This window comes from Mus caroli, unplaced genomic scaffold (genome assembly GCF_978045245.1).
Source record: "Mus caroli unplaced genomic scaffold, Mus_caroli_1 scaffold_19, whole genome shotgun sequence".
In the NCBI taxonomy this organism is placed as follows: Eukaryota; Metazoa; Chordata; class Mammalia; order Rodentia; family Muridae; genus Mus; species Mus caroli.
The window spans coordinates 27,592,491-27,619,197 of record NW_028227274.1 but is presented as its reverse complement, the minus strand read 5'-3'; the positions used below and the strand labels follow the sequence as shown (position 1 = coordinate 27,619,197).

General features: G+C 40.0%; 1 protein-coding gene across 2 annotated transcripts in view; it reads right to left on the bottom strand.

The window, feature by feature from the left end:
* Positions 1–15,071, bottom strand: part of Pik3c3 (phosphatidylinositol 3-kinase catalytic subunit type 3) — a 79,449-nt gene extending 64,378 nt beyond the window's left edge. The window contains exons 1-4 of one of the 2 annotated variants that reach the window (XM_021150598.3): positions 14,916–15,071; positions 13,510–13,698; positions 10,551–10,694; positions 5,579–5,708 (exon numbers count right to left, since the gene is read on the bottom strand). In XM_021150598.3, the coding sequence (XP_021006257.1) occupies positions 5,579–5,708; positions 10,551–10,694; positions 13,510–13,698; positions 14,916–14,983 (531 nt within the window). In that variant the 5' untranslated portion in view covers positions 14,984–15,071. The remainder of the gene's footprint in view (positions 1–5,578; positions 5,709–10,550; positions 10,695–13,509; positions 13,699–14,915) is intronic. The other variant, XM_021150599.1, reaches the window with a different exon arrangement.
* Positions 15,072–26,707: the final 11,636 nt, after the last annotated feature.

Sequence of the window (26,707 nt, the reverse complement as noted above, 5' to 3'; positions counted from 1 at the left end):
ATACTGGATTTTCCAATTCACAGAGAAATCACAGTAAGCTGCAAAGGCCTCAGGTTAGAATTCGCTTTGTTCCTGACAGTGTACATTTTAAACATCAGCTTGACTTACTGATCAAAACCCTTTTTTAATAAATTCATAAAATGAAGTGCAACTGGACATCCAAATCTTCTATCCGCACTTCTCTTAGCCATCGATTTCCTCTCCCCTGCCCATTCCATGGCAGTACTCCCATAAGGACAACAAGTAGCATCATTAATTAATTCCTCACTCAGATCTGGAAGCATAGCCACCAGTACTCTTTATCTTCCTTGGCAACATCATACCCATGAGTCCACCGTATTTCAGAAATCAAAAGTGTTAGCCTTATGTAAAACATTTGAGGGCTAGAAAGATAGCTCAGTGGTTAGGAACATCCACAGTAACTGCAGAGGATCATGGTTCCGTTCTCAGAACCCACAGAGTAACCCTCATCCATAACTCCAGGTCCAAGGAACTCAAATGCCCTCCTCTGCTTTCTGTGAACAGAAAGCAGGGCTACATGTGGTCCATTTCTATGTATGCAGGCAAAACACTCATCCATATATAACAACACCTTCTAAAAAGAGTTTGAGATCAACTGTAATACAAAAGTACTATTGAAGAAATAACCAACTTGCTTTTGCATAGCAAACAGCACTGTTTTCCCTCATGGTAATCACTAAAATGAAAATAGGTACAGAGAGACATAAGTAACTGCTATTCATGCTTATAGCTGTGCCAGTCATAACAGCTAAGAAACAGATCTGGTCTAAACATCTATCAAGGATGAACACATAAAGAAAATAAGATGTGCATATATCACACAGGATTTTTTTTTTCCAGCTGTAAAGAGTGAAATCTCACCATCAAGAAAAGGATGGAAGTGGGTGGAGGTCATTATCCTACAGATCTGGATAAACGCTGAGCATTTTATCACATGATGAATCTAGGTGTGTGTGTGTGTGTGTGTGTGTGAGAGAGAGAGAGAGAGAGAGAGAGAGAGAGAGAGAGAGAGAGAGAGAGAGAGAGAGACCAAAGACTAAGAGAGACCAAAGACCAAGCAGTGTGACTTACAGGAGAGTGTCACATTGCAAGCTAGAGAGCTGGTTCTCACACTGTCAAATGCTTTTCGAACTCTCGTCACTTTTGAGCCCATGCTGTTAAAAAATATTATCTTCTCTTTGAGCCCTAATATGCAAGTAGATGCAAAACCTGAAAGGTGCTATCATTCTATATAGTTGCTAAGACTGATAAATGTGTCTTTTTTCTTCCTTTATAGTGCATATGAATTCTTATTGATTTCTCCTATTACTTTGCTCATACAAACAAAACAATATCCCTTTTAGTATTTTCTCCTGTAAAAGCTGGTGTGGAGTGATATGAGGGAGGCTCCACCCCTCTCCACCTGCCTGTCACTCACTCTGTGTCATCACACTGTCACTGTGCTCTTTCAGCTCCTCTAATTTCTACTGTTTACTAAACATTAGTTCCGTGTTTATGCCCCAACAGTTGGTCCCTGCAATGACTTGCTATGAGGAAAGAGCTGGCAATGGTGAGCTGTATCTTGATGTTGATACTGAAGTGAGGTTTCCTTCTTCGCCATTATGCACTGGGAACTTTCTGCAGCCTCTGTACCAGCTGAACTTGTGTCGTGGATAATACATGTCACTCCCTACATGTGCTAGGCCTTTCTTCCTCTCTCTTAGCTGCATACCAAATATGACCTTTCTCAATCTCTTGAACAGCTATTTCTGAAGCAATACTAAATGTGGTAAAGCCACCACAAAAGCTGAGTGTAAATTACCTTTCAGACCTCAACTGTGGGAGCCATTCAGTAAGTACTGGAACACATACACTACAAACGCTGCAAACAGAAACAGTGGGCGTGGCTGCATGTGTCACCAGAGAGATGTAATGAGGAGTTCCAACATGAATGGAAAATCAAGAGCTATTTGCATGTTATAATGACTATTCAATAGCTGCCGAGATTACATCTTGATATTTGAAGAAATTCTAGATATTTCTCAGCTTAGTTACAGAAGTTCTGCAGAATTCAATAGTTACCACTGCAAACAGCTTCCGGGCATTTACCCAATTTCCCTATCAGATAAAGCATGCCCAATCAGAGGCTGACACCATTCACTTCATTATTTCCCACGGTCTTGAGAGACACATGGTCAGATCTGGAGCAACCAGTATGGCTGCACATCATGGTGGGAATGGTGGATGTGTATAAATTCTGAAAGCCTTGAAGAATTACAGCAATTGCCTTAATTACTTTTCTATGCTCTGCTAAAATACAATGACCAAGGTGATTTATACAAGAAAGCTCTTAATCTGGGCTTACTACAATTTCAGAGAGTCAGAGCTCATGATGGCAGAGCAAGAACACTGCACTAAACATCTGAGCACTTACATTTGGATCTGCAAGTATGAGTCAGAGAGAGGTAACTAGAAATGATGTGGGCATTTGAAATCTCTAAACTTATCCCAAATGACACATCCTCTCAAACAAGGCCATACCTCCTCCTCCTCCTCAAACAGTCCCACCGACTGAGGACCAAGTATTCAAATATATGAGACCATGGTGATCTCACGCAAACCACAACAATTTCCATAATTTTATTTTTTATTATTGTCATTTAAAAAACATCTAAACAGAACAACATGAGCCTCTTTCCACAACCTAAATGCTAGGGCCAGGAGTGTATGTTCCCATTTGCACAGGAATGGGTTACTCTGTGAGCTCTGATTAATCAGTAATAATTTTCCTCTGTAAGATAAGCCGTTTAAGAAGACAGCAGTTGTGCTTGCTCATGTGATTAAGGTCCATTCCTACAGTGTTACTACTCCAGGGCACTGTGATTATCTGCAGTGTATTTATTACTGTATACAGTCAAGTCTCTACTGGGACTAACTTCCTATCAGTACTTTCTATGGGTTCTTTTCTGTGTCCACATGTTCCTTAAAAATGTGGCATTCTTTGTAAGCAATGTCTACACTTCATTAGGTCGCCATTTGTGTAGACAGTTCTCATTCTTTCAAGTGTTATGTCCACTGTGTGGTCAGGTAATGATCTAGATTATAACTGAGACAGTTGTCCCTCTTTCAACTGTTATGTCCCATCGTGTTGTACTTAACGATCCGGATTATAACTGAGGAGCGTGACTGAAGGCATTCTGTCTTCCAGTCAGTTCTTTTATAAATTCCCATATTATGATATGAAGAGCATGCACTGTGTAGTACTACATGTGAGTACAGACAACAGGTAGACATGAGTAGCCTTCCTAGAGTCCACAAGCCACATGCAGGCAGCATATGTCAGGACAGTTATTTAGTCCATCCTGTTTCTTCTGTGTATCACCTTCACCTTCTGTCCTCTGCTTCCTGTAGTCCTAAGCCTGAGATCCAGACCCCAGCCCACAGGGACCCGCTGTAGCACTGTAAGTTCCATGACTTCCTCTCCTGGCGGCTTCAGTGCTCAGCTCCCCACATGTTCCAATATCTCCACATGGACCAGGAAACATGCTCCATCTACTTGTTCCCTTCACTTGGCCTCCTCTTAATCGACCTGACAGAAAGGAAAGCACACTGCAGCGGCATCCAGCCGGGCTGGGAAATGAGGAGGAGGCGGGGGAGAGCATGCTCTGTGCTAACCTTTCAAGTCCCAAGACACAGATTCAATATACATCAGATGCCAGAGTACCGGGGTCACATCCAAAGCCCCAGGACGGTGTGCAACCAACCATCAAATTCTCACACTATGGCAAGGTGGAAAACAGAGGTGAAGGAAACAGTGTAGACACTGGCCACCATTACCGAGAGGCTGGCCCAGACGGTCAAAGTTAACAGACCGTCTTTAAGTCTGGTCTATCACTATGTTCACATATCAGTTGAAACAGAAGCACTAGTTGAAAATGTTTAGAGATGGAGAAGAAAAGGACAATAAGCAAGATGCAGGAATGAGACTATTTTAATACATACATTTCCTTCTGTACCTTATTAAAACTCTAGAAAATCCAAATTATTAAAAAAAAAAAAACCAAAAAAAAAAAAAAAACGAGACCCATGGGCTGGATGGAGAGATGGCTCAGGCTCAGTGGTTAAAAGCACTGATTGTTCTTCCAGAAGTCCCGAGTTCAATTCCCAGCAACCACATGGTGGCTCACAACCATGTGTAGTGGGTTGTAATGGCCTCTTTTGGTGTGTCTGAAGATAGCTATAATATACTCATATGCATCTAAAAAACAAAAGCAAACAACAATAACAAACAAAGAGGAGACCTAAGCTGAGCAAATACAGTGTTACTTCCTCTTCTCACAGCCATTGTTCCTCAAAGGAAAACTAGGCAGGTTTATAAAACAGTCTAAATCCTTAAAGAGATGTATTCTTTTAAAACCACTCTGAAAGAACTGTTTTTAAAGTGGTAAACTTGGAAAGCAGGCTTTTGGATGTTACTTATTCATTCCATAGCTAGAATTTATCTTCCATAACTAAGTAATGAATCACAGCAAACACATTAATTTCAACATGGAGGTAATACCTCCTGTTTAATAATTACCCAACACCATTTTTGCATGGGCTATTTAAGTGGTTGGTCTTCACGTCACATTCCTATTATCCTTAGGCAGCCAGAGTGAAACTATATTCTTCTGACCCTTAAAAATTGAATCTTTCAAATTTTAGTAGACCACAGACTATAGATGACTCTAATAAAAAAATCTACTAATTGTTTAATCATAGATGTAGCTAAATCAAAGTTCACTGTTAATAGACTCTTAAAGAGTCATATGTAGCAGAGGATGGCCTTGTTGGACATCAATGGGAGGGAGAGGCCCTTGGTTCTGAGAAGGCTGGATGCCCCAGTACAGGGGAATGCCAGGACAGGGAAGCGGGAGTGGGTGGGTTGGTGAACAGGGGGAGGGAAGGGGATAGGGAAACCAGGAAAGGGGATAACATTTGAAAAGAAAATATCTAATAAAAAAAAAAAAAAGGCAAAGAGGGGCAAACATAAGGGAAGCTTGTGAACTGTCTTATATATCCAGTAAGAACACAAGCAAGACCTAGAAATGAGCAGCTGAAGCACATCTTAAGTTTTATTCATTTGGAGAAAGTAAGCTCAAAAGAGTATACCAAACAGTACATTCACGCAGGACCTAGGCCATCTTTTTCAATTAAAAGAGCAATATAGAAAACAGATATGATATGAAAATACCAGAGACACACATTTCCAAATCTGATGCAAGTCCACACAAAAGGCCATACTGAGCATGATTCCATGCGTGCAGAAATGCACAGATAGACAGCGGAAGGAAGCCCAGGGAGGGAAGACTGAGGAGTGACTACTGAGTACATGGAGCTTTCAGAGATGAAAACGTCCGCAAGGATGGCTATAAAGGCTATGGATCATATACCTTTCAAGAGTGAAGATGTGAATAATATCTCAAAACTGCTACTAAAGGTGGATTTCAATCGACAAGACAACCAGTAGGATTCACAACATCAAGTACCCTAGGATCCGCTCTGCTCAGAGCTCTACTTGTTGTTGAAGCCTGTGTACCTTGGCGAGGCGGCTCATCTGATCTTCTGAGAGTGTGCTGCTTGTTCTGCCGGGAGTTCTTGTAGGTTCGGAACCATCTGCCTCCACGTTCGGCCAGACCTTCAAGTCATGCATTCCTTGGCGAAACATGCTACAAGAAAAAAAGTTCAGAGTAGAAGTGAACTAACTAATGAAGTTCATCATAAAGGAATACGTGTCATGCATGCTTGTTAAGTCCAGAGACCACCATGGTTTGTGCAACAATGAGCTAAGCGGCTAAAACCACAAACCTCTCCAGGTCACTCTTTTCTCCCTTAGGGAATGAGAGCAGTCTATAGAAATAAAATACATCCTGAGTGAGGTAACCTGATCACAAAAGAACTCACATGATATGCATTCACTGGTAAGTGGATGTTAGCCCAGAAACTTGGAATACCCAAGATACAATTTGCAAAACACATGAAACTCAAGAAGAAGGAAGACCAAAGTGTGGATACTTCATTCCTTCTTAGAATGGGGAACAAAATACCCATGGAAGGAGTTACAAAGACAAAGTTTGAGCTGAGACAGAAGGAAGGACCATCCAGAGACTGTCCCACCCAGGGATTCATCCCATAAACAACCACCAAACCCAGACACTGTTGCATATACCAGCAAGATTTTGCTGACAGGATCCTGATTTAGCTATCTCTTGTGAGGCTATGCCAGTGCCTGGCAAATACAGAAGTGGATGCTCATAGTCATCTATTACATGGAACACAGGACCCCAATGAAGGAGCTAGAGAAAGTACCCAAGGAGCTAAAGGGGTCTGCAACACTATAGGAGGAACAACAATATGAACTAACCAGTACCCCCCAGAACTGTGTCTCTAGTTGCATATGTAGCAGAGGATGGATGGCCTAGTCAGCCATCATTGGGATGAGAGGCCCTTGGTCTTTCGAAGAGTATGCCCCAGTACAGGGGAATGCCAGGAATAGGAAACAGGAGTGGGTGAGTTGGGGAGGAGGGCAGGGGGAGGGTATAGGGGACTTTCAGGATAGCATTTGAAATGTAAATGAAGAAAATATCTAATAAAAAAATAAAGAGTGTTAAAAAAAGAAAAAAGAAATAAAATACAACCTAATGTACATGTTATCACTGTTGAGGGAACCGTTGCTGGGCAGACTTAAGCAAGTATTCGCCACTTTCTCATACGGCTCTAGTGGCAGAGCAAGGTAAATTTCAGAGCATACGTGAGCAGTTATTACAGAAACTCGGATGACTGCAAGGCAGCTAGACATGGGCAAGTCTCATCCCAGAACCGATGACTGTTAAGTTGCCAGTCTGCATAAGCCAGCACCTCCTGATAAAATGAGGCCACATACAATCAAGGCAGAGATGCACATAAGTAGCTGGAAAGTACAAAAGGGTCCAGGGATGCTCCTACACCCTCCTCAGAAGAGAACCAAGTCAACAAGGCCAATCGTAGGGAGCCCTGTGAGTATTCACCACTGTTCAGATGAAAATGGTGTCTGCTGTTTGGAGGACAGCACTCAACACCACTTCAGCAGACATCTTAGAATAGCAGACACTGCACTTCTAGCCAATAGGAATCCACAACTACCGGATGGACAGCAAAGTTCTTAGTTACCTAACTTTTCTGTAAGCTTGTCTGGGTCTGGGTAACAGTTGTAGCACCTACAGCAGGTGCGACTGTGACCATGAATAAATAACATGACTCCTTGGTATAGATCAGTTTTCTCATTATTACAAACATCATATTTTAATTAATGGTTACTGCAAAAACATGCAAAGACAGCCTCTTGTAAGGTTTTCTTTCTTTTAAAATCAAACAGATCAGACAGCATGAAGGCAGGAGGATCACAGATTCTAGACTAGCACAGGCAATCAAATGAGACTTTGTCTCAAATAAAACAAAACAAAACACAGAGCAACCTTACAGCAGTCTCTAAGGAACTGGCGACAGTGAGGTCACTAACATCACTCCTAAAAGTGCGTGTCCTCACACACCCCTTCAGCACAGCACATGGTGTCCCTTCCTTCTGTCCACCTCTCCACTCCTCAGTGAATACTCTGGCTGGAGTGAACTAAAAACAAACAGCCAGAGATGGCAGGAAGTCAGCTTACTAAATGATTTATGCGACTTGGGATACATCTAGAGAAGTTTAGAGCGGGGTGGAGGGGAGGAGGATGCTGAGTGGGTGATGATCAAGTGATCAAATCCTTTCTCTGGACACTAATGGCAACTTGCCGAAAATGACACAGGCCCCAGGTGGTGAGTCAGACAATGTGCAGAGCCTTGCGTCCACTTGGGAAATTAAGACAAACAGATGACACAGAAGAACAGTGCGGCAGGCCCTCCTTCAGCTCCACCAGAGGCCCAATATCAGCTGCCACTGTGGCTCTGGCTGGAAGGACCAGGCCACTGTGGCAGACACTGCCATGACTTTAGACTTCGCACACACCTGCACATCATCTTGCCTGTGGTTCTACCAATTCAAGTAATGACCAATCGGCTCTTAAGCTACTTAGAAATCTCCGAAGCTAGATGTTCACATTAAACAGAGCTTGCTGTGGCAGAGCTACTGTACAAAACTAGTCTCTGAATTATTCATTAGAACTCTCTAAGAAGTTTTCCCTCATAATGACTCACATATACAACACAGATGTTGGGAAAGAGCACAACTTGGCAGTCACTGTACCATCTTTGGTAGAAGCTTTGAGGAACACTTTTATAGGCTACTCTAGTAAGTGTATACCAGGATCCTTGGAAGAGGCCGCTGATGACATTGTATTGCTAAAGAAACATCTGAGAAAACTATGGCCCCAGCAGTGTTTCTCCAATCATAGAACTGTGGTGGCACAGGACATGGATCAATAGCATGCACAGATTTTTCCACGATTTAAACATCTTAGTTCATTTCAAGCAAACAAATTTAACTCCGAATTAATACTACCAATTTCTTGGCAATCCATGTGATTTAATTTGTCTTTAGGGCACACTTTCCACTTCCTTTGGATGGGAAGCAAAGAAAATTTTACTCAGTGAGCTACACAAAGCATTACAGACATGGTCTGCCTGATCCTCCCCTCCATGGACTCTCCCCTAAGCCCTACATCTATTCCAGGTCAAATATCCAGTGCCCTTATACTCTCTAGCCATCTATCAGGACCCAACTAACCTACCCACAACCTCCAGGCTCATCCCATACAAATTAAGCCACTGCACCCAGCAGAAGCCATGGGGGACGGCTGCTGGCTAGCCTGCTCCTTCTAGCTAGCTCAGCCTACTTTATGATACAGCTCAGGCTCACCTGCCCTGGGCTGGCACCATCTACAGTGAGCTATCACAGGAACTATTTGTAAATAAAATATTCACAAGGCTTATTAAATGTACTTAAATAATCACCATAAACTATGAAGTGGATATGATTTCATTTTACAGAAGAAACAGACTATTCACTAACCCTAGGAGACGAGACACTGAAAAAGGAAAGCAAGCGTCAGATCCAGGTAACTTCCCCGATCCTCCTTCCCTCACGCTCCACTACCTTACTTCTGTGTTGTTTTTCTTAGGTTCAGGAGAGAATGACAGAATTCTTTTAAATTATCAGAGAAGACAGCATATGTAAAGGAATTGAGACACATGTATAAAAGACAAGCTTTTGCTGTTAAAATTGATACATAATGAATCACGCTGTCCACAAAAGTTTATAGATTTAAGTATAAAGGAATAAAAGTGTAATGAAAGAAATGCTTCCATAAATCTAATCTCGTGTATATATATATATGTGTGTGTGTGTGTCTATCTACATACATGCATGCATATATATATATATATATATATATATATATATATATATATGAACCACCCCCCCCCACATACAAAAAAGAAACAGTATTTTCAAGGTAACTGTTTAACACAGTACACATATAGCCAATTTCCTCCATGTACAAACACTCCTCAGACATCACTAAGAAATAAACAATTACAAAGAAGGCACTTTTAGCTGGGCATGGTGCTACATGCCTTTAATCCTGGAATTCAGGAGGCAAAGGCAGGCAGATCATTATGACTTCAAGCCCAGATGGAGTTATACAGTGAGTTCTAGGCCAGCTCTAGGGCTACACAGTCAGATCCTGTCTTAGCAACATCAAAAAGGGTTGTTGTGTGAAAAAGAAAATGGGCAAAAGATACCACTGAAGCATCTTACAGAAAATAGTGAAGAAACCTATTAAAATGATAACTCTCATTTACATTTAATGATGGGCAAATTACCATGTTTAAACGTTTAAAGGACAAAAACTAAGGCATCTGGTAGCAGGCAGCTCGTGAAAGCCACTACCACGGTCTACCAAAAGGCACTACAGCTTTCAGTTTCCAGATCTGCACCCAGGTTCTCATTCCTCAGAACTCCATCTTTCTAATAGAAATGACACTAGCATTCACTTAACAGTAGAAAGTGTGTTTCTTTTCACTTAGCTGCTATGGTGGTTAATTCTGATTGTCAAATTTGTAGGATGTAGAACCTCCTAAGAGACAAAATTTGGAGCATGTGCTGAGGCAGTGTCTAAGACTGGGTTAACTCCGGCGACCCACCCTAACGTAGGCAGTGATGCTCTCGAAGCTAGCATCCTCGACGAAGACATGGGCAGAGGGAAAGCAAGCTGCCAATTTCTGCTTCTGACTGCCGCTGCCATGGGACCAGCTGCCTCACTCTGCAGCCGTGCCCTCCCCAGCCACGATGGACTGAGCCCTTAAACCTGTTTGGTGCCACTGGTCAGCAATTTGTCACTAATTTAGCAATGAAAAAGAAAAAAAGTAGCTAATGCAGTATATTAGGAAATCCATTTCAGATCCAATCTCAAGAATGTGTAAGGCCCAGGGACCTAACTGGTTTTCACAGGATAAAACCACATTACATAAATAATCAAAGTTCTCTAGGAAAGAAAAGAGGCAGCCCTCTGTGCAGTACTGGGCAGAATGCTTACCCATATTTTCCAAAGAGCGACACGGTTGTTCCTCCCACTGGCTCAGCTCTTCCCGGTCCATACACATCCCATATAGTCAAGGCCACTTGGGCATTCCTGGGCAGGTCAGGGTACTTCACAGGAAGTTTCAGCCACTCGTTCCAACTATGGGAACAAAGTCAACAGAATACATACATATCCTTCTTTCAAATCAACCCATAAAAGATGGTTCAGACAGATGAAAAGGCTCTAAAACGATTAGGTTTATATGCTAAAAAATGTGGAAACCCTTCAATTTTGCTTGTTTTTGTAACACCTGAACAGTACCAAGTTGCACATCTGTTCTATCTCATCAAGTTCATTTTTATTAATTTTTTTTTTCATAACATATTTTGATCATTGCACTTCGACTTATTTCACTGGCACCGGTGGTGACACTTAGCTGTTGGCACTGAATGCACCCTGAGAATGTCCGCAAATAGCTTGTTAATGTGTATTTGTTAATAACACAGGATACAGAAAGAACCAGCAATTTCTTACGCTACACTCACTCTTATAAATAATCTTCTGCATTTAAAATGGACTCACTTGATTATTTCCACTCCCTCAAGTACATGCCTTTTAGTATCCCAAAAGAACCCCACAGAAAAACCATGAACACTCAAAAGGCAGACAGAATTCTATTACTCATGCTTACTCTCAAAGCAGCATGTCTCTAGCTCAACGACACGTGCATCAGTAAGAAACAAAAGAATTCTCAAAGACAACAAAAACGTTATTTATGATCACTGCAAATTCTGAAACTCCAGGAAAAGACAGACGCCATCAATTTTGATTAGAAGCGAAACATTATCAAACCTTTTTGTCTATAAAGTTCTTTAAGAAACCAAATTGCATGTTTAAGAGATGCTACAGATGAGTATACGCAACTAAGTAAATTATTACTCACATGACAAAACAGATTGATAAATACCGAACAGTGTTATTATTTGTGGATGAAGAAACCACAGGAGTTGACAAGACAAGAAGCCAATTAACATGTGGTAAAGTTAAAGAGAAAAACTAGTGTCAATATCCAAATTAATCTATGGAAGTTTGCATCTTGTTGTCTACCCTTACATTCTGAGAGACAGTACCCTGATCACGTGATCCTTCTCCTCAAGTCTTCTGCTCTCTAACTCCTGAGCCCAAGATCGCCTTAATCAAAGCAACTACCGTTCAACCTGTTTTATAAGCTGTTCTCTAGCGGGAAGTGGTCTTTCAGCTAACAAATGAAAGAAACTACTCTAGACATTCCAAAATCAATGAAGGGATCAATTCAAACACCAAAGGCTGTGTGTTCTCAACACTGTTTTACCATCTTCCTCCCCATCCATTGGTGCTTGCCCAATCCGTGATGATCCCCCTCCGAAGATTACAAAACCCGAATCTGGACACTGGAATCCCACCACAAGCCCAGTAGACTTGATTCTCTGGGCAAATGAATACACTTTGAAATGAAAATTATTAAATTAATATCCCCCTCCACCCTGTCTCTCTTTTCAAATGTTTTAGAGAAGAAAATATAATTTCAACAGCTTAAAAAGTTTAAGTGGCAGTTAAGTTCATTGGAACAGTGCCTACCTAGCATGCCCAAAACAAAAAGACCATGCCTAAAGGACAGGAACAACAACAACTCTCTTAATCCGAATTACAGAAAGCTAAAATCAAGACCTTGTATTCTCTGTGCAAATCTACATTAGCTGTGATTAAGATCAGAGAACAGCCTGGCGTGGTGGCGAGCACCTTTAATCCCAGCACTCCGGAGGCAGAGGCAGGCGGATTTCTGAGTTCGAGGCCAGCCTGGTCTACAGAGTGAGTTCCAGGACAGCCAGGGCTACACAGAAAAACCCTGTCTCGAAAAACCAAAACAAAAAAAAAACAAACAAAAAAAAAAGATCAGAGAGCAACTTTCAGGAGACCATTCTCTCCTTCCAGGGATAGAACTCAGACTGTCTGGTTTGATGGACAGTGCCTTTCTTCACTGAGCCACAGCCTCCTTCACTATGAGATCTTACTGTAGGACATGACAGAAGAGTACAGGTTATGATAGACTTGGATACGTTTGGGGTGAATTTCTTATTACCAGAACTCACACAGGTCACAACTGGACATTTAGATACTAGCACCTCATAGTTCCTCTAGATATATTATCTAAATCAAGGAAATGCACAAATTAACATAGACTACTTCTGATAGGTAATGACTTATACAGGACAATGAAGTGTGAAATGTTTAAGTGTAGAGTGTTTATCTAATATTTTATTTTATGAGTTAGGCAATAGATGCACCTTTCAATACTAACAGCTGACTGCACGAAACCTGTAAAGAACTACACTGACTGAACATTAGAAATGCCCCATAAAGTCTATCAGATAAGAAGTATCAGGACTTTAGATCAAGGATCCATAATACAGAATTTCATGTTATCTTACAGTGACTCTATACCTCAACAATGCGTTGCTATTATGTCATGCAAATACATGAATAAACTATGGACATAAAAATAAAGTTCCATTTGGAAAGAAAGATACACACACACACACACACATATGATATAAGATCTACATCTAAAGATCCGAACAGTAGGTTGGCCATTTCAAATTATGACAGACAGACAGACAGAGTCCAGCCATGGTTCTTTTCTGGTTCACGTTGTAAATGAGTAAAATGTTTACTTTGCAAAATGTCAACATACTAAATACAGACATAAAGTCACTACTACACCAATACAACTTTGTTCACATGTGAAATATGTATTTTCAACAGTCTGCCTAATGTTTATAGTAATCCCTGAAAAACTGTCTCTACTTATAACATTAGTAAGGCAATGGAAAGACACTCTAGAATCTTGCATATGGTAAAAACAAAACAATGACAGCAAAAAAACAAAAACCAGAAAACCAGTAACAACAAACCCTCTGCCCCTCAAACAACTTACTTCCATCTTGTACTAAACGCCTTGTAGGATGTTCTGACTGGTAAGGCCAGAGGCTTCCCTTCAGCAAACACTTGACAAGTCACATAGAGATCAGAGCATGTCTCTTGGTATAGCCCAGAAAACTTTAACATGGGATCTTCTAGGACAGCTTTGTAGCTCTTTTGTTCTCTCTTCCCTTCCAAGCTCCCTCTGAAAGCACAGACACAATGTTTACTTTCACACACACAGATACATAAAGAGCTAATAAGCTAATTCTCTGTTACTTTTATATGTGATAAGAAACTCTGAAAATCCTAACATGGCTAAACTCATTTTGTCCTCATTAAAAATTTCTCTTCCTTGGGCTTCTTCATGTCAAACTCTGTCACCCACTTGATCCAGGCCTTAAGATTAGCTTTACTGATTTACTAGCACTTAGGGGGACAGAAGTAGGCTGACCTCTGAGTTCAAGTTCAGCCTAGTCTCCAAAGAGAGTTCCAGGACAACCAGGGCTACACAGAGAAACCCTTCTGTAAATAGATAGATAGATAGATAGATAGATAGATAGATAGATAAAACTGACTTCACATTGACAACTTATTACCCAGTCTTTATGCTACTGCACACCTTTAGTTCTAGAGCCATCTCTTACACATGCCAGAATTAAGCCTAATTAATGGCATGTAGAAGATAGGAGCAAATGAAGAAAACCATACAGTGTGTTCTCTCCAGGTAGGAGTCTGATGTCCTGTTCTCACCAGCAGAAGGCTCCCACAAAGCACGACCCTCAAATATCTCTCCCTATCCCTGAGACACGACACAGGTTAGTTCTGACAATATGTAAACTACACAACAAAACTGCTCTTGTCTGGGAGGGTGAGCGTCCCTACTACAAACGTTTCTACTAGTCTGAAGTTAGCAACTTTAGGAACTCTTCTTTCCCACGAGGGTTCTCATTTCAAAACGCCACGCTCTGGATCTTTATTTTAAACGTGCTGCCCCGAGGTTTTACGAAAAGCCTCTTTCCTCCCATCTTCTAGACTCCTCTATAACTGACACGGTCTCCTATTTCCTCTCAACATCTCTGCTTTTAAAATGTTAAACTGTCCAAAAGTTCGCTTCGTGTGTAATTAAAGCTGCACCCATGTGCTCAGTTATCCCACTTTCACGATTTCCGAACTCCCCATTCCACCTTCCATCCCTGCAATAAAGGGAAGACCTTCATTTTCTTCCTCTCTCATAGGCGGGGGAATTTTTTTCCCTAAGGCTTTCCTGGGTAAAAATCAGATCGCAGTATTCCCACAAAAGCGCAACACGCAAAGGGCTCCGTAGCACCCCGTGGGTTGTTCTGCCGATTCCCTTCAAGGAGCAGCCCCTCTCGGGGCAATCCCCGCCCCTCGCCGCCCGCCCTCCCGCTCAGCTCTCACATCTTCAGCTGCACGTTGATGTCCAGGTCACAGCTGTAGATGTAGTGGAACTTCTCCGCCTCCCCCATGACAGCTCGGAGCCCAGACGCCACAGAGACAGCCCGCGATGAGGAAGACACCAGGAAGAAACCGCCGCTGCCTCAAAACATGAAAACTTCCTGTTCCGCCCATCTGCCTAGAGCCGAGCAATCCCTGCACCTAACGAAAGCAAACGCGACGGAACAGCCCCTGGGCAGGATGCTGTACGCATGTGCAAAAGAAACCAGCCATTTTGCTTAAGGGCAAATCAGGAGCCAGGAAGCATGGCTTACGTGGTTACATTCCAGTCTTCCTGCTTTGGCCAAACCTTTCTTTTTCTTTTTCTTTTTCTTTTTTTTTTCTTTTTCTTTTTCTTTCTTTTTCTTTTTTTTCTTTTTCTTTTTCTTTCTCTTTCTCTTTCTCTTTTTCTTCTTTTTCTTTTCTTTTCCTTCTTTGATTGAGACGGAAAATTCGACTGAAAATTAGTGTAATAATGTTCACATGATGCAAACCAAATAAAGAAAAAGCACAAAACTATTTTGGCCAATTTACATTCTAGTTTCCATTTAAAAAGAGGTTTGATTATTAAGTGGCTAGTTCCAGCAGAAGTCCATTTGGTGTCTCGAAAAGGATTAAAAAAAAAAAAAAAAAAGGACTAGACACAGACAAAGACTGAGAAAGATCCGAGTTTCATTTTGGCACCACCAATATTACTGCTTCAGTGTTTTGTATTGGTATATTCTGATCTAATGTGTGGTTCTGCACAAACTTTACAGCTCTTGCTTAGAAGTTGCCAACAACAACAACAAAAAAAGTTGCCAACAATAACTGAGAATCGGGTTTTGAATCTTCCGAGTGCCTGTAATGTATTCTTGTAACGTTTAATATACTCTAACAATTTGATCTCCGTTTACAATTGTACTTAAAAATTCTTTAAAGGCAATTACATTTTGTCGTTTTTGTTTTGTTTTTTTTCTGTCTCCTCGGAGCCTAATATACTACTGATTTTAATAATTCCAATTTATTATCAGAGGTTATATCAAAATTCTCCCTTTTCTGGATATTTCTCAATTTTACACACACACACACATACATACACACATACACACACACACGTACCTGCACACACACACACACACGCAAGCCTGCACAACACGTTATTATGTCAGAAAGAGTGAATGCTGGTGCAGGTTCACCAAGTACAAATACTAAAATTACCCTTCAGGAAGCTGGTTTTCTCCTTCTACTTGTGAGTTCTGGGAGTCAGAACTCAGTTTGTGAGACTGGCTGGGAAACGCCTTTACCTACTGAGCCATCTTGCTGGCCCTGTATAATTATTTCTAAGCACCACATTTTAAAACAAAAATGTCCAAGTAATCACAAATTCATGTTATTTAGAATTTTGAGTGGTAAGATTAAAATACAAGAAACAGAAAAAACAACAACAACAACAAAAACAAAAACAAAAACAAAAAAAGTTTGACAAGAATGGGAAGATTTAAACAAAAAGAGCAAATTTGACTTTTGTCCAGATGTAAGTACCAATAAATAGTTATGAATTACAGGAAACATGTTTTCAACGATAAAATAGGAAATTTGTAAACACCAGAGTTGTGCAAGAGTAAACTAAATAGCCACAAGTGCTTTATTTTTGGCATACTTTTGACAGAAATTATAAATTGGGTTTTGAATCAGATTGTTTAAACATGAGTGGATTTTTATTTTTAAAAATGTGTGTATGTGTCCACGAGAGTATTTGTCATGAGAAGGCAGGTGCCTGTGGAAGCCAGAAGAGAGTGCCATAACCCCTGGGTGTGGAGTCACAGAATATTGTGAGCTGCCCCCATGTGGATCTCAGAGCTGAACTCGGATCCTCTGGAAGAGCAACAAATGCTTTTCATCACTGGGCCCTCTATCTAACACTATGGAATCTGTCATATAAATATAGTTGAATTATCTGAATCTAGAGATTAAATTCCTCTTGGAATAATGAAATTTAACTCATATATTATAGCATATATATGTGTATACATATCAACAAATGCACACACACATTATATATATATATATATATATAACCAAGTAAATGTAATTAAATACAAATCTTCCAATCAGGAATTTAGTAAATTACAATTATTTTTTTGTTGGAACTCTATGGTCTGCAGCATGTATGGCATCTGATATTGACTATTCCTACTGAACTGGCTCTTTGAAATTTAGCAAGTTTGCTTAGTATTACACAGGGCAAGTTCCACTTTTCTAGCCTCTCTTTTCTATTTAAATTAACATGACATATTGGCAGTTTTATTATCATGGTATTATTTGGCTTTACTTTGTCTCCAAATTATGTTTCATTTTATTCTAACTCTATCCCTCTCCAGGTAGCTTATAACAATTAAAACAATAGTAATTGAACCCTACATAATTATGAACACAACACAATACTAAATGTATTAATAATTCAAGAAAAGCAAAGCCAGTATTAAAGATTGTCTTGGTAATCAATTTATGCATGGTAAGGGTCCCATAAACTCAAGCTGATAGTGTTTCTTCTAAACTACACATAAGTCAGATTATTGGTGGATTTTAGACAACTAATTGGCAAGATACATCCACAGGGAATATGAGAGCCTCAGGCATCTTCACTCTGAAAGAATTATTTTTTTCTTTCCACTCATGAATATAACACGCACTAATAATTATGCAACACAATTTGTACTGCAAGCAACCACAATTGCCTGTCTGTAGAGAAATAGCTTACAGCTGTGAATGCTTTCTTTGTTTAATAGCCTGTCCCATTGACTATGTGATCTGGCATTTAATTTTCCTTTGGAGGTGCAGTTTTTATTTTGTTTTTGTTTTCCATTTCATTTCAATTTCATGTTTAATTATTCTAATAGCAGTTTTTAATAATGGTTTAGAAATTTGTTCATTGTGATCTCTTCCTCCAATTGCTCATGACTCACAGTGATAATCACTTTAGCTTTTTCCCATTTCCAAGATCCAATTTATTCTCTCTAGCTTATAATTTTAAAAAATGCAATTAGAGATTTAAAGGCAACTGTCTATTATTGGGCTTCCATCATGAACAAATTATTATACTGAAAGATTAAGAGTGACTCACAAATCCTTTTTCTCTAATTAAATTTTTTCTTATAAGTTTTCTAATACCCTTAAGTATTTTAAAATTCAGTAAGTCGATAGAACATACAATAGTGCTAAGAAATGCTAAAAGTCTTACCCTAATTTAAGATGCTGACAATTTTTTAAATGACAATATGTGAAAACATGGCCTTAATAAATATCCACTAGTTAGTGAAGGATCCCCCAAGATTCCACTCAAGAATACAATTTACATTAGCTATAAAAAAGGAAAGATAAAAAAAAAATGTATGATTGTGAACATATGAAATCACGCTTAAATGCAAATTCCTTTGTCATCGCGTCATATCATGAAGAAGAAACTGTCTTCTCCATGGCAGGAGTGAGAAAAGAAGATCTGGATTTGCATAATACCCTTATCAAGCATCTCAGCTGTGAAGCAGGAATAGAATTACATTTATTTCCCTAAAAAGTATAATTAGAAGACTTTGGTTATGGAAATGGGAAGATGGCTCATCCAGTGAAGTACATGGCATGCATCTTGTTATACAATATGAGTACTTGAGTTTGAACCCCCAGATCCTGTGTAAAATGCTGGACACAAGGGTTTGTGCTTGTAATTCAAGTGCCTTGGAGATGGAGGCAGGGGAAACCTTGAAGCTTGGTGGTTAACCAGCCTAGACTGATTGGTATGCACCAAACTACTGAGAAAGCCTGGCACAGATGAAATCAGGCACATTCAGCGTGGTGCCGTGGGCTGGACTCAGTCGGTCCCTCAACCCACAGGAAAACTCAAGGTCCCAGTACTCAGGTGGGCAAGGGGTTGGTAAAATGGCAAACAGACACAGACACAAGGGAGTGCTTTATCTGAATGTAATTTCTCAAGGCGAGGATCAGACTTATATTACAGAAGTAAACAAGGAAGTTAGGTGTTACATCAGCCAAGGTACATTGAAGTTATCCCATGTATAATGACACAAAACAAATAAATGCATACATAACGGACTGACAAGAACCAGGCAGTGATTACAACTAAGATAAAAAGCAGCCCTATCTAAAGTCAGCTATTCTAGGAGCCAGGGGAGGATTTCACACCCTAGTCACAATTCTAGTCTATTGAATAACCCACCACCAGGGGGTTTCTGCTCTTGCTAACCTTTTCATGAATAATGAAATACTCTAGTTCCTCCTTAAACCACAACCCTTCTTCTTCCTAGACCATTGTAATTTCCTGCATATGGGTGTAACTCAGCTGCTATTCTAAGTTTACTTTGTTGAACTAGCCCTAAGATTTCTAGCTCTTATCCAGTAAAATACTGAAAGAAAGCATGCAAGACCCTTCACCAGACTATCACAAGGACAAATCTGGTTATGGAACGCCACAGACTCTCCAGGAGACAAGTTTCCATGAAACCTTTTGCCTCAGGACTGTAGCCAACTTTTTGCGCACACACACACACACACACACACACACACACACACACACACACACAGAGAGAGAGAGAGAGAGAGAGAGAGAGAGAGAGAGAAGAGAGGGAGAGGGCGTGAGAGTATTATGGACAGAATTCTTGGTGCCTCCCTTTTCTGTAATATAGGAGTGATCTCTAGTACTTAGATCTCAGGAAATAGGATTGAAAACAAGCATGGAAAAGTCTTGTTATTATTTTCACTGTTGCAGTAATGTTTTACTTTTTTGTAAATACACCTTTTGCTTTACTAGGTGTGTGTGTGTGTGTGTGTGTGTGTGTGTGTGTGTGTTTGTGTGTGTGTGTATTTTGTAGGAATGTGTGAAAATATGTATTTGAGGGGTGGCAACTGTATGCACACATATAGACCAAGAGATTAATGCTGAGTGTCTCCTTGCATTGCTCTCTGATCTTTTGGCCACAGAGTCATTGGGATTCACCTGGCTTCACCCTTCCAGTACCACCCTTGAAGGCACATGATACTGTGCCCAATTTTATATGATTCCTGGGATTTGAATTTAGATTCTGATGCTTGAACAGCAAGCCCTTTATAGAGTAAAGCATCTCTTCAACCTCTAATTCTCTGTTTTAGAGTTATGAAACTTTCACTTATTTTCTTCACTTAGTTAATTGACAAAGAGCTTTTCACTAGTTGTTATACTAAGCATGTTCTGTAATCAGTATTATCACCAACATCCCTTTTGCTATTACAATGCTCCATAGCTTCCTTCTGATTATAATTTGCCTTTCCATATTTTCTTTCTGGCTCAAAAGTGGCATACCTTCTCATTTCTAACACTAACTGGTCCAGAGACAGGGCCAGTTTTATCTACATCCCTGGGCATTGGGTATTTGTGACTAATGATTAACTGTACCCTCTTTTCTTCTCTTTGAACAGAATGCCCTGGTAAAATACAGGCTCTGAGAAGCCCAATGTGGCCACTTGTGGCTATATTAAGGCTCCAGCAGTATAGAATTCATGGAGAAAAGTCACGACATGACTGGTGGTTATAATTACTTCAGAGATCCCAAGTTCTTCTGAACACACAGTTTGTACAAGCTCTGTTTCACTTTCTCTATGACTTTGTGACTTGTTCCACAGTCCTGACCTTTGCCTGTTGCTTTCTTAACAATCTCACTACAGAGTTACAGCTATAATTATTACATTATCATCTCCTTACAAAATTTGTGGTCATGTATTGGCTTTTCACCTCTGTCTAAGTATTTTGTTATATTTTATCTTGCCTAAGCCTTTCCATTTAAACAAATAAAATTTCTCATCCTTATCACCAACACATCATTATAAAAATAGGATCATATTGTAAACTCATTATCACAATATATACTATGTATTTTGACTTGTCTCCATTGTCATCCAGGAACCAATATTTCTTTTTCTATGCATTTCTGTGGCAAAGGTGACATTGTGTGGATGCTGAATTTCATCCTATTCCTTGAGGCTCCTGGAAGACCACATTTCTCAATCCAGACTAACGCCATGAAACTCAATCTGGAAGGTGAAATCTGGAGAGATGAAAGAACATAGCTTGCAGCCTTGGCCATCAAGTCTCAATGTAATTTATCATACTCTACCTCTGTTTTGCATGCTAGGTGGATAAGAAGTCATGTAGAGTTGAGGAATGCTCTAAAAGTAAGCAAGCCACAGTATAGGAAAACTCTCCATCTCAAAATAACTGTTTGGGACAAAAACACCTATCTGGACTGTGATATAAATTAAAAATATATATCATGTTGCTAAGTAGTGAAGTTCTGGGTTATAATATTAGAATCCTCAGCTACACTACCTAATATATTTCCTAATTGCTTGGCTAATTTCTTTGCATCTTTATGTTATTTCACTGATTAAGACCTCTTAAAATCTTTAGGATGTGGCAGCAAGTGAAGGGCTCATCTTTATTAGAGGTTATAAAGGCACTTTGTGCACTTGACATAGCGAAAAATGTTAACCACCTCTATTTATGCTTAGTGGAATACCAAATGTAATCCCAGAAGTGTAAAAGTTTAAAAGTGAGAAAAAGGAAAGCTTTCAGCATGCCCTGAATGGACATTGTTGGCAAGCAGAAGCTAGGGCCAGCTCAATAAAAGACATGGTTTGTGACTGGATGGTATATCATCCTTGCTTTTCTCTGGTTGGTCAAAAATTAGAAGATGGGAGAGGGGTGGAGCTGTGACGGCTAGTAGTTACTTGGCTATGGTCATTTCAATCAGGCAGCTATCTAGGCTTTGTTTGGCCTCCTGGGCTGGCTGGTGCAGAATGGATCAGAGTTGCTCTGTGTAATTTCTGGCCTTTTTCATTTGCTATGTCTCTTCAGATCAAACTCCAAGGTTCTCAACACGATGTGAATATGAGTTTCCACTATCTATGCACCCCCTTTTTAAAGCACCCTCCTCCTTTTCTAGCAGAGCTTTGAATTTAATTTGGAAATAATTGTGCTCACCCTCTCTTCTCACATAGAAAGATGTCATGATAAAATGACAGCCATATGGAGAACTTCAGATGTGATTTGATAATACAAGTTAAAAATTAGAGTTGGCAGAAGGGAAGAAATTGGGGTCCCTATGCTTTTGGTAGCATAATGGGATCACCAAATAATGTCACATTTGTTTGCATCTAGATTTCTTAGGAGGTAAATCATGATTATATTTGAAGTTAAGCCACTTTATTTTTTGCTACTATAGATGAAATCTTACCAATCTTAATAGAATATTAAAGAATATGTTACATTCTGACACTGGCTGCCTTCTTTAGGTACTTGCTTTGGTTTAATGAAAATCTCCAAACTTCATTAAGACCAGATCTTTCAGTTACTGTGAGCCTTGGGATCCTCATAATCCCTCGCTCCCACTAAAGAAACTTCTGTCAGATATTTTAAATGGGCAGACCAAGCCACTCACAGCTTCTTGGTTCTACATCAGCACGACATTAGTAAATAGTGTCAATCAAAAAACTATTCCTTCATATGAGTCAGATAACAGTCCTGTAAACACAACATGAAAGAGACGGAAGCAAGAAGTCACAAGTTCAAAGCCCTATCTTAAAAAGACAAGTGGTTACTCAGTGTGTTTATCTTTCACAGCACTTCCAATATACTATAATATAATTTTGGTTGATAACTTTCCCTCAATACAAAACTCTAAATTTTGATTTTAAAACCAAGTTTGTGTCAATTTTTTTTACAATTTTTTTGTGAAAGCAATGTTGTGGTTCCAAAATTCTTATGCTGGTTCAACGCACTGATATAAAAGTGAATAAACACTGTGTCATGAGGGTAGAGTCTTCATAAAGGAGATTAGAGCACTTATAAATTAGAATATAGAAGAGACCAAGGAACCCTCTGGCACTCTTATTATGAGAAGACATGGTGGATGAGAGTTGGTAGATTGCAACCTGTAAAGTAATTTACTCCTGATCCTGATCCTGGTCCTGATCCTGATCCTGATCCTGATCCTGATCCTGTGATATCATGTTTCCAGCATCCATAGCTGTGTGGGTAAGCCAACAAACAGTAGTGATTTACAACTAAGATACCACAGCACCCTATTGCCTACTTCAGTTCAGAGAACATGCTGAAGATAAAGAAGGAGGAAACACGATAGCACGTGAAAAACACTTGCATTGATATTGTTTTATTTAATGATTTCAATAAATGATTGATGTAACTCTTTTTCAAGAGATTATTTATTTATTTATTTGTATTGATGGTGGTATGTGAACCACCATCCTGCAAAAGTCCTTCCTGCAAAGGACAGAAGAATGCATCCATATTACTGATATGTGACTGCATGTTTTGGTTGTTTAATTGCCTTCCCTGTGAGACTGAACTCAGACAAGGCAGAGGCTGTATTTTGGAGTATTTTTTCTCCAGCAGAATGTCTAGCTTGTGGCAGATGTCCAATAACTATCTGCTGAAAATTGTTAATAGATGTCAGGTGCAACAATAAATATGCATGCTGTTCTGGCGTGGAAAATACAAAGATAAATTAATTTTGGCTCCCAGCCATCTACCTAAGATGACAGCGCAGATATATTCATATCAATAAGTGTAGAGATTTCAGTGATACCTCAGAGTTTGGAACAGTTGTGTCTGAAGATTAAGGGGGGGGCTATAAAATGAGTTAATTATGGAAATAAGTAACACAATGAGAAAGGGGGACAGATTTTTGGAAGAGAATAGAGCATTTAGAGGACATATGAAGAATGGAATTATCTCTTCTCAGAGCGTGTTAGAAAGTTTTGAAGGCATTTAAGAAATGCAAGAAGATGTCTTAGAAATGTCTTCAACAAAGCATTGTGATGGCTATTCCTGACTACATCTGAAATAAACTACAACTCAGAAAAGGAGGATACACTTGTGATCCAGATCTTGACTCTGGAAGACACAGACTTCTGATCTCAATCTTGAAATGGGAGAACACAAGCTTTTGATCCAGATCTTGAGGTGAAGAGGCCATGAAAAGTTTAGGCCATGGCAATGTGATATAAACCTTTAATCCTAGGAGACAGAGGCAAGCAGGTCTCTTGAATTCAAGGCCAGTCTGGGAGAGAACAAGTTCCAAATCCAGGCCTGGTGATACACACCTTTAATCTGAGCCATACCTTCTACTGGAGGCCCACATAAGGACATTGGAAGAAGAAAGACTCACTCTTCTCTGTCTGCTTGCACTTACTGGCCAGTATATCTGTTGGAACCTACTTCTTCAGGATTCCATCTTATACAGAAGACCAGGAGAAACACCTGCACTCCTGTGATTGAGCAACTACAGAGTTCTTGGACTTCCCATTCACAGTTGACTATGGTTGGGTTAGTTGGACTACTGACTGTAAGTCATTTCAATAATTTCCTTTAATATATATAGACATTTCATAAGTTCGATGAGTCTAGAGAGCCCTGACTAATATAAGTTTTGAGTAAAGGGTAGAGAAAGACAGAATCAAAAAACTACTAGGACAAACCACAGCCCCCAGGGTTGCTTGAACCATAACTACTAAGGGCCTAGAACATCTCGGAGCAGCATCATTTGATACCGGAACTGTATTGAAGTTGCACTCTATAATTCCATCATTACCAGCATGACCATGGACAACTTACTATACTTGGTACAGGATTAAATTTCTGAAGCTGCAAATGACAAGAAATTAGGAATCCAAATTAGTATGCTCAAGGCAGTCTGAGCTTTGTTCATGAAAAATGAAGACTTGTGCTTATGGAATAAATTCACACCTATGAGATCATGATTCTCTTTTCTGTAAGAACTTCTAGTGGGTCACATCTGGTGGATCATGGTTCTGAGGAAAAATACTGTTGATTGCCATTATTTGAAGATGTTACTACTGCAAATTTGTCTTCATGATTAAAATGTATTTGCAGCCCCACAATCAACACTCATGCAGAATGGAAAAACATCAAGGCTGGATTACACAATCTTTTAAAAACCTTTTGTTGATTCTTCATGAATTTCACATATGTACCCCAATCCCCCTTACCTCCCTCTTCTTTTCCCCCCCTTTTTATTGGTTATTTTATTTACATTTCAAATGTTATCCCCTTCCCTTTCCCCTCCACAAGCCCCCTATCCCCTCCTCCCTCTCTATGCCTCTACTGGGCTGCTTCAGCAGCCTAGTAGTCTCATATCTTGGATCATCAAGTGTCCACAGGACCAAGGTGATGCCAGATAAGTCAGTCCTCTGCTACATATCCAGCTGGAGCCATGGGTACCCCCTGTGTACTCTTTGGTTGGTGGTTTTGTCCCTGGGAGCTTGAGGGGGGGTCTGGTTGGTTGATATTTTTGTTCTTCCTATGAAGTTGCAAGCCCCTTCTGCTCCTACAGTTCTTGCCTTAACTTCCCCTATTTGGATTCCTGCGCTTAGTCCAATGATTGGCTGTATATATCTGCATCTGTATTGGTCTGGCTCTGGAAGAGTCTCTTAGGGGACAGCTATACTGGGCTCCTGTCAGTAAGCGCTTCTTGGCATCAGCAATGGTATCTAGGTTTGGTGTCACTAGATGGAATGGATCCCTAGGTGGGGCAGTCTCTGGATGTCCTTTCCTTCTATTTCTGTGCAACCCATCCTCCCCCCCCCAAAAAAAAAAGAGAAAAAAAAATAAAACAAACAAGGAAAAAATGAAAAAAAAAAAACTTGTCATGGAAGCTCAGGTGTGTCCTAGAGTGTCACACAGTATACCCTTTACAAACAAACCTTTGTTATCATTAGTCATTGATCCGTTTGAGGCCTCTGGCTTCTGCTACACTGTCAATACTGGATCCTTACCACGATCCAAAGAGAGGCACCCAAGCACGTGCCCTGTAAGAAAATATGTGATAGAGAGATCGGAAAGAGGGAGTATGCCCTGGAGAGATGGGTGAGAATTTGAAGCCAGGAGGTTCAAGGAGAGAACTGGCAGATATAAGGATCACACAGTTTTAGCAGAGGTTAAACTCTGGGTCTTCCCTCTTCAGCTTTCATTCTGTAAACAAGTGTCCCTTTTGTGCTTTATTGGATACTGTGCATTTACAGTTTCATGATTTATGTTTATATATTCAAACTTTAAAGAGTTTTTTATGTGGTTCTTAAAATCTGGAAGCTATGGTGCACTTTATGCAGAAATTTCTGAGTTGGATAAATTTTCTTAAGATGGTAGTTACAGCACTGGTGATCATGAGCAAAGTACTAATTAATCAATAGTATATATTAATGAAGAGGCTTTTATGAAACACAGATGAGGTCCATGTGGTGGTTTGAACAATGGTCCCCATAGGCTCATACAGTTGGATGTTTAGTCATTAGGAAATGGTATTATTGGTGAAGGATGTGGCCTTGTTTGGAGTAGGTGTGACTTGTTGGAGCAAGTGTGTCACTGGACCTGGGCTTGGAGGTTCCAAAGCCCACACCTAGCCCAGGGTCTTTCCTTCTATCTGACTGCTGCCTGAGGATAAGGGTATTGTTCTCAGCTAATTCTTCAGCATCATGCTTGCTTTTGTGCTGCTGTGCTCCCTGCCATGATAATGGACTAACCTTCCAAAGCTGTAAGACCCCAGTTAAATGACTTCTTATATAAAAGTTGTCTTGATCATGGTGTGTCTTCACAGCAATAGAACAGTGACTAATTAGTTAATGGCCAGATTGTGACAGAGGTTTGAGGACCATAATCCTGATTCCATTTCACAAGAGTTCAAACTTTCCAA